Source organism: Styela clava, chromosome 13, assembly GCF_964204865.1.
Source record: "Styela clava chromosome 13, kaStyClav1.hap1.2, whole genome shotgun sequence".
Taxonomy (NCBI): domain Eukaryota; kingdom Metazoa; phylum Chordata; class Ascidiacea; order Stolidobranchia; family Styelidae; genus Styela; species Styela clava.
In genome coordinates this window covers 11,948,252-11,957,794 of record NC_135262.1, presented here as the reverse complement: position 1 = coordinate 11,957,794, position 9,543 = coordinate 11,948,252, and the positions used below count along the sequence as shown (strand labels likewise).

Genomic DNA, 9,543 nt, shown 5'->3' with positions numbered 1-9,543 from the left:
AAGATTCATAAAACTCATCTTCGCGTGGTTCCAATCAAAACATCCCGAATTTTATGATAAAAAATCGCAAAATCAGTTTTTTAATCATATGGGTGTTGGATAATCTATATTTAATAAGGCAAAGAATTACGGATAATAAAGGGGGAAATATTATTTCAGGGTACAAATTCAATGCATTAATATGGTAAATATAAGAGTTAGAAGTAAAACAGTCCAATAAGTCAATGTATATATTGATGCATTATACTCGTAAATAATTTATTTCTAGAATAATATAAATCTTGTTAAACTAAATATATATGTATATCGACAGTTTCATTCTCATATGTGATGAATATATTTTAAATGTATAGCATTTATACATTTATAATATACAGTATATATCATACATGATAATGAAGGGTGTTATATTTAGAAGTCTGCATAATATGGCATCATTTAATGCAATACATAGAAATGCAAAAATCATTTAACCTGACCTTAACTAACCTCAGATATATAATGTTTAACATACTGTTACGTGTTTCCATATCGCTGCTGGAGTTTTTTCAATAGCAAATAACAGTTTGCCATACCGGCACAAAAAAAAATCAATTTTTCAGAAATACTTTATATGTTTTATTATTTGATGAATACTATGTATTTCATGGGTTATGTTGAAACAAGATGTTTCAATAAATAGGAAAGCGTGTTTCAATGACAAAAAGTATAGATCAAAATTTCATGTTATATTGATAGCACATGCAACTTATTCAATTTCAACTATATTTTACAAAGTAATATCCAGCACATATAACACTAGCAAACAACAAGGTAGCATTTGTTAACATTTCAATTTTGGCTTTCTTGAACATTGGCATTTCCCAAATCATGTTAGCTAATTCACTTTTTTTGTTTATCCAAGGGAAATCTTTTCTTGGTACGTCCTTTCCAAGAAATTTACACAAAGGTTTCCATCCACTCTTGCAGTTGTAAATTAAAAGACGATCTTTCGGGCAGCTCTGAATTATAAAAAAGGTTCATTGTTTATGCTAGAATTAGATCATTTATTTTGTTTGTTTGATTTTTCCAATTGTACGAAATAACTTTTATGTTGTTTGAAGATACTAACGTTGAGATTTAATCCAATGAATTAAATAGGTGGTGCTGCACCAACTAAAAATATACACATATACGAACAAAACTAATATATACTAATCTAATTAGAGTAAATTTGTAGTCAATAACCAAAGAACATTTTCAAATCAAATTCCTGTTATGTTTCCTACAAGTTGTTTGTGAATTAAACGTACCTGAGTTACATGCGCATTGTGCTTTTTATACGCCAGCATAAAAGGAAGTTTCGGGGGGTCTTTCTCTCCAAAGTACATAAAATTATATTGTTCTAGTCCAAAAGCAACGTTACCTAAATGACAATTAAATATTGTAATGTTCAAATTACAAATGCAATACAATTTCTGTGGTTGATTCAATTTGTGGCAAAGAAAAATATGTTCAATCTATATGCGGGTGCTGAACCCATGGGTTAGGGTTAGCAGGGGTTCAAATATCCGCGAAACAAAAGAAAATTTTCATAGGTGCAATAGTATGCTGGTGCAATATTGTCGTGGGTTCAATTGTACATGGGTTCAAATGTACGGGAACCGTTTATTATTGTCCACATTCCATGATTGATTATTGAAATATCTCTTACTAATTATACAATAAATCAACAGCAAAATCAAGAAAACGATGAAAAGTTTGATTATATAACTTCCCTTATTGTACCAACGCATTCTTTGAATGTTCACTATAGAACTTCTTTATAATGGATCTGCATATCTTGGCAAACCTCGATGCAAAAAAATTCTTAATGAAAAATTATTACAAAATATTTTTGTAATAAGAATATTATGTTACTTACATGCTCTTGCAAATTCCCAAAATCTTCTCCAGGTCGGCGAAAGCAGTTGGTAGTAGTAACAATGCAATCCATTAAATGAAAGCAGCTGTTTTCTAATACTTTCAAACCACATTTCTTCGGTATCCCTAGTCATTAGTATTACCTGTTGAATGAGCAAATTAGCAAATCTTTCTGACTTGTTTGCAGAATTCTTTGCAATAAAATATTGCAGAACCCCAATTTACCAATTATTTTACAATATGGGTGATTTAATGGACCTATAGTCGTGAATAGGGATATAAGTTTCAGAATTTCGAATTAACATCAATTCGAAGCAATTTAAGAAAAAAGGGCTCGATTCTATTTAAAAAATAATTCTACAGATAACACAAGGCAGTTGCATGACACAGCGGCTTTGCCTCAAAAACGTTTATTTTCCTTACGTCTACACTGTTAAGAATCTTTACATGGAATTCCATCGCAGCAATTTCTACGGTATTTTCCACTTAAAAGGACTCAATTTGCCCTGTAAAAATTACAGGATAATCCCGGTTTCACAGCCCAAATTGCAGGGAATTCCCAGTAATATTTATCTGATTTTCCGAGTTGATTTCACCTTAATTCTAAGTGAAACAGACCTACTTTTCACTGTAGAACATTTACGACTCGCATGTATACTTGAAAAGGATGTTCCTGTAAAATGCGTGATAGAATTTCCTTGTATATGCAGTTACAGGGAATTCCGTGGCAGCAATTCAAACTTGGAATTCCGTGTATTCTCTAAGTAACATCCAATCTTATGACAGATCAACTAAAACAAACTTAGAGAAGTTTATTCTTAAAAACGAATCATCAAAAAATTAAACATAAAAATCACAGGCACAGACAGGGGGTGTGGTAACGACCACAAAACTTTCAGTATGTTTTTAAGTGAGTTTTAGGCCTATTTTCCATCACTATATATGTCATCGAAATAACAAATTTCTCAGCATGCGCCAAGACAATTTCCAAATACGTTCCCCAAATATATTGTTTTCGGCTTCCAAATGGTTACGGTCCAAATCTGGAGAACAGTACATAATATTATTCCAGTTTAATTTTAAAAATTGCTGGATTCCCAAAATCAGGTTTTTGTGTGAAATTTTAACAAAAAACAGCCAAAAATATTTTCATTTTAATATAGTCTGGAGCGATTTTCTAGTGTTTTGATACTCCAGTGCCGTATTCTTTGCATTCTAAGTAAAATATCTTGAATAATTCAATACCAAAATATGTTGAATACTTTTTTGACAAGCAAAAAGACTGAAAATTAATCCAAAAAAGTTGTTTTTTCTTCTAAATTTCCAACAAGTCAATTTAGGTACTATACAATAGGTAATATACATAGTCACCCATCTTTCGCTCATTGTACCGCCATTGATAATGGACGTTCACAAATTCAATATGCATATTGAATACGTTAACGTTCTTTACCAATGACAGTACTATGAGCGAAGGATGGGTGAATGGATATGAGGACTTACTTGTAAAATCTACTTGAACAATAAAGGAAAATCTAGAAAAATACAACTTGTTTGATCGATTTTAAGATTTTTTAATTCAAGATGTCTCACATAAAATACAAGGAATATAACTGTGAAATATCGAACCCCTAGAGAGAAATAGCACCAGACTATTACAATAAAAGTTTTCATACAATTTTCTACAAAAAAAAAACGTTTTCAGGGAAATCCCCCATTTTCACAAAATCTAACCTTAAAAAGAAAAAATGTGATTTCCTCAATGTAAGCTAACAGGGAAACTAGATAAAAACTGTGAGTTTTTTCGTTACACAGTGTATTCGGAATTATTTATATTGAGTTCGCATATTTTAAAGGTTGCATATTTTCTTCAGCAACCTCCGAACCTTCTGGTTGATCTCATGTCGAATTTTATTTTCTTCAGTTTTACTGTCTGCTTACCGAAATATCTGAATAGGAAAGAGGTCATAAATCCTAAGCAAACATATATGCATAATTAGCAAGAGCCAGCCAATATTCAGGCAGGTGTTGACCACCCCATTATGTCAAATACAAAGTCAGAGAAACACGCACATTTCGTCTGTTTTTAACTCCATATAAAGTTCTAGTATAATGCTTGCTATTCATCACAACTAATCATCCTGCACAGCAGTCACGTTAGTTTCTGAGTAGTTGTATGCAAAAAAATATATTTACTTACTACCATTAAGTTGTCATAAAATGTTCTTTCGTTCTTCCAGGAATCTCCAGTATATTTTACGGCGTCACAAAAACAGGGAAGTATAATTATTTTTAACTGCCATTTCCTTGTTAAAGCTACGAAAATTTTTAACAGTTTACAGCTTTCCAAAGTTGTGACACCCCCATGCAGAGTCGTTATATTCCATATTGGTAGCAACTTTAGAGGAAGCATTCGTTTCGCTTATATTTGTTCGACTACTTAAAAGGTCACAGATATTTTAATATATAAACGTTTCTTCAAATAATCTGCATAGTATTAATATAATAAAACATCATTGCTTTATAACTTATTATTTAAAAACAAGTACCAACATTTAAAAACACACGGTACCAACTATCGTTTATCATTTAGATGAATTTTGAAGGTCAATTTTAGAAGAAACAATCGCTATACACCCGGTATTGTTTGCAAACATAATTGTAAGTAAGTAAATATGTAACTAAGTATATCTTTATGTAACAAAAATAAATCTCAGCCGTAATATATTTGGTAGTTGATACAGCCATGCTACGTGCTTTTCTAATAATTTTATTCATTCTTTAAGCTTATTATTGGTAATTTATTAAAATTTATACTATATTTCTTCCAAATTTAAAGAAAGCTAATATGATGATTTATTGAATAGAATCAGATTCGGAAATATTCGAATCGGAACGCTGTGATTCGAAATTCGATTTGAAAAAATAATATTTGAAACTTACATCCCTAGTCGCTCGTGAACTAAAACATTTTTGCCTTATTATTTTAAGGATTGACATATAGTGGACCAAATTGTCAACGTTTGCAACGGGTCGCACATGAGATATTATAATCTTTAGTCAGATCTATTTGATATTGTGATTTTGACTTGTTTGTTGTAGTTAGAAGGCATAAAATGTTAAGAAAGAAGGTCCATTTATATAAAGTGGGCGTTCCTTATTTTACCTGCCTTACGAATTGTGCAAATAGGTGAAATGTAACATCATTTATTCTTAACAATTTCATCAAGTTAAATCAAAGCTCATACAAGTATATGAACATCTGAAAGACCGAAAAATGTAAATATATCCAACCTTTGCCTCCGGAAAAGCCTCCATCAATTCTTCCCAGTAGTAATAAGCTGGAGAGTCCACAACAGCATCGACATCATTGTACATTACTTGGAACTCCCTAGAGGTCCATCCTCTGGAATAAAAATTCAGATATTTCGAAACAAAATTGTCATATGCTTCTGGGAAGTCATGTACTTCAAACCCGAGTTCTTCTAAAGCAGAATGCATAGTTTTCGTTCCACATTTTGACATTCCTGCACATATCACCTTCATTTTATGTCGTCTTGCTAAATTATCATAGTCCACTGCAATCCCGACATGGAAAATAGTAGCTAGTCAGATTACAACTATTTGACCTAATATATTTACAACCGTGTTCGAACATGTACTGCATATTAGAACGCCGGCAGAAATTGCATCAATCATTAACTAACCCCCGACTTTATCATACTAATTCCGAGACTAAGCACGCGCGCTTTAATCAGTCGCAAAGGTATTTAAATTCTCACTTATTTGTACTGCATCTGCAACGATCATCTTTTCTTAGAGTGCAAATAAAATAAGAGATTAATGCTCAAGTTATAGACACGCAGTCCAAAATGAAGTAGTACGGGTATGGGACTACAAGTACCGTAGTCTTCCCAACTTGGACTGGCCACCAGATCGCAAACGCGAACGACCATCAGGTGCGCAATTTTTAATTTTGACAACGTCACCACGCACAAAAAATAATTCCGTAGACCCTGCGTAATTTGTTGAACTAAATAAAAGTAATACCCTTCAAGTGACAAAAACAATCTTTACCTACTAAATTTTGAAGCAATTGTTCCACTAATTTAATAGACGCCCGTTTTTATGATAACGACAAGTACAACAACACGAAGAAGAAAAATATCAAAATTACCAATAAACAACAACTTAATAACAAAACGATACATGTCGTGTCCAGTAAAATATACAAATGGAAAAACTCAACATATATCCAGTTGAATTTTTTTATTTAACTCAGTAAAGGAAATTTTTTTTTTTAAACCAATTTAATTTTGCTTCTTCAACAGACCGCACTATCACATCAATAAAACACTTTTTTAGATATAGCTGATGGATGTGGTAAAAACAGAGTTGCAAAATCAATAACAGTGTTCGTGGAAAAATACTGTTAAAAGTAAAGATTAAGAGAAATAATGAATAAAATGTGAGAAAACTAACAAATGAAAAACGAACGAACGAATAGGATATAAATTTGTTCCAAGCCTTTGAGTATTCAGATTCGTAATAATTCCATCACATCATGTGCAAATTTTATATTTCACCAATCCCGTTTCTTTGAGACAGCATGGGTTAGGAGTGCTATTTCAACTGGGTGGACATTGTGTTTGGCTTTGGATGGATATACATTCCATATATGTGTGACAGTACAAAGTATAACAGTTCAACAGTATTATAGAATATTAATAAAATTACGAGTTCGTGAATTATATTTTCATATTGAGAGTTCGTTTCACAAGTTGTCTAACACTCTTTTTTTTAAAATAGCTTTGAGAATGTTCATCTTCAATGGCGTTATAAGAAGGTATGACTGGTTTTCTTTTTGATTTAAGTGTGTCAGTACGAACGCAATCAATAACAAATCTGAAAAACATAAAATATAACAAAATTGTTCTCATTCCAGCCGAATCCTACTCATCACATGACGATTGTCGAATATAAAGTACAATCTGCTGCAGTTAAATTGTTAAGAATAAGGACTAACAGCTCACTTTTACGTTGGAATTATTGGCAGTTATATATATAAATATATAGATTTTTTGTATGCCATTATTTTACAAATTGAGATTTCTTATACTAAAAGTTTAAATATTCATGGGGGTGTAACAACAAATCTTGTTAATACATATACACTACATTAGAAGTTCGATCTAATTAGAATCTTCGATTCTGATCACGGGAAATATGTATAAGCGGGCTAACACGATAATTGAAAAAGAGAATATCGCTAAAATGCTATAACATTACGAAGAAACAAAATAAATCTAACCAACAGAGCAAGTATGTATGGACACAGATGCCAGAACAAAGTAGTAAAACAGGTACCAAACATTTTACATTACCGTAAAGCAATTTTACACAGCAACGAGAAAGAAAATACTAACAATAACATAATAATAATAACAAATCTATCGATCTATAGGCCCATTTGATGTCCAATAATTTAATTGCTCCTTAATTGTGTGTCCTCAATCTTACCTTGATTCCTTACGTGTAATAGCCTCTTTGTATGGCGTGTGAGGAATTCTTTGTCTTGTTGAGAGTTTAAAATTTTCAATACCTTCAGCTGAATTTTGATTCTGTGAGATTGAATCATAGGGAATTGGTTAAGAAATCTTTTATTTTGAATAGATTAAAATCTATAGGGCTTTTCAGTTTTCCTTGTATTGGTTTATTTGACAGTATAACCAGAATAATTTTTTATATATACAAGTAAAAATGTTGGAACGTGATGAAATCTCATAGAGTAGGAAAATTCAAAGAAATGCATAATTTAAGTATATGACAAAATAAACATTTTAAACACTTAGGTATTTTTGTATTATAAAACAATGAGAAGAAGTGTTTATGAATAATCGAGGCATACTCAAATAATTTGCGTCATTCATGGAATCTAAAAATACTTCTTAGTTCAAGTTGAATAATTTTATCCCACTAAAACCTATAATTCGTAGGTGTGACATTACATGTGAGTGACATACGAACGCCGGACTACGAGATCCTAATATGATATTTATAGAGGTATAATTTAACTTACCTTTTCTATTTCTTCGACTTTTCTGAGCATTGCTTGAACTCGGGGTGATCGGAAATAAACTTGAGAGTGGCGATCATTAAAAGCGTTGTATGAAGGAATCACTGAAGCATGCTTTGTATGTTCTCGAACACCGTCAAGAACAAACTCCGCCCTAAAATGCACACAGAATTTTTTTATGCCAATTCCTTCCCATGATGTTGTCACTGAACAACAAAATTTGCTCAGATAAAATTTCAAGCAAAATGAAGTTTCACTATCGCGCATTAGAGAGTAATACACCTTATTGGGCAAAGGAGTGACGATATATACTATTTGTTAGTTGATTCTTGACTCAATTCGACCGAATTCAAAGTCAGTACAGACTGCAATCAACAACTAAGTACAAAAAATAACCAACTTAAGGCTTAAACTTTTTTTTTTATTAGGAGAATATGCCTTAGAGGAATAAATCCGAGTTCTCAACAGAACAACAATGTTACTCTTCATAATAAATCAGACGTTAGTTCTTTTGCGTACGAGTTGAAAATTTCTATCTCTATTGAAACTAAATTTAATAGGATTCCTGGTACCTATCCTACCAAAAAATGAGCTATTTTCTAGATTTTTTTTACTTGAATTTCTCTCAACTAGCATGTTGATAAATATATGATATCATTCATGATGAGCATTCTGCAACTTCATGCAGCTTCTTTTTTTTCAGCGGGGTGACTGTCAATCTTACTTTTTCTAATCATTAAAAGCCCGAAATATGTGCCCTTTGCTAAGAAATTTTGCTCTCATTATAAGCCTACAGTGAAAACAAGACAAATCTCATGGCTATTTTTTTTCTCAAACACGAAATCCAAACTTGATATGACAATGATTAGTCGAAGTGTAGACCTAAAATGCGTGAAGAAGACAAAAATAGACATCGACACAATCAAGGACGTAAAAATTTGTTATCGGAATTCGATTGACAGAATTATCAACAAGAAGTTAACCAGACTTAGTGATAATATTTGACATTTTGCACCCCGCACTGATGAAAACGTATGTACGATCCGAGGCGTCACTGAAAGCTTCTGACCCCTACAACACAAGCATTATCATTTTTTACCTATCATTTTGTCTTCTTTCTTTCATCGCGGCTTTGAAAATATCGTCCCTTGTTGGTTTCAAAGGCGAGTTCGTTGCGTAATGCGAATATTTTTGAATCCGAAGTTTTTCAGGCATTCGAGTCATTTTGTTGAACTTTCTATATTTAGTTATACATAGCAAACTGGGAAAAACTGAATTGCAAAATAAACCATAACTATTATATTTCCTTTCGTTTTTTCATAATTTAAAATTTGTAAGAAATCTTATTTCTAAAATGCATTACTTGGCAAAAATATTTCATTACTGGTACTATTTAGTTTTTTACTATAGGATAAAAAAATTTAAAAATAGAAAATATCTCAGTTCATAACAACAATGGATAACTACAAATGCCATCATATTGGACGGCACCGCTATTGTCAATCCGTATATGCCTTATCCCAAAAATGACAACAAGCAGAAAACTAAGTAGATAAATGCCTTTT

At 31.8% G+C, this 9,543-nt stretch overlaps 2 protein-coding genes across 2 annotated transcripts; both read right to left on the bottom strand.

Annotated features, from left to right (window-relative positions):
• Positions 1–306: 306 nt before the first annotated feature.
• LOC120332880 (uncharacterized) lies at positions 307–4,542 on the bottom strand. The gene is made up of 4 exons (XM_078119571.1): positions 4,103–4,542; positions 1,904–2,045; positions 1,293–1,405; positions 307–1,001 (listed from the first exon to the last, which is right to left on the bottom strand). Exons 1-4 carry the CDS (start codon positions 4,313–4,315, stop codon positions 759–761), a joined length of 711 nt encoding a protein of 236 aa, XP_077975697.1. The 5' UTR covers positions 4,316–4,542; the 3' UTR covers positions 307–758.
• A 1,486-nt stretch (positions 4,543–6,028) lies between these two features.
• Positions 6,029–9,248, bottom strand: LOC120333139 (uncharacterized). The gene is made up of 4 exons (XM_039400491.2): positions 9,078–9,248; positions 7,982–8,132; positions 7,423–7,523; positions 6,029–6,807 (listed from the first exon to the last, which is right to left on the bottom strand). Exons 1-4 carry the CDS (start codon positions 9,200–9,202, stop codon positions 6,651–6,653), a joined length of 534 nt encoding a protein of 177 aa, XP_039256425.2. The 5' UTR covers positions 9,203–9,248; the 3' UTR covers positions 6,029–6,650.
• Between the last annotated feature and the right edge of the window lie 295 nt (positions 9,249–9,543).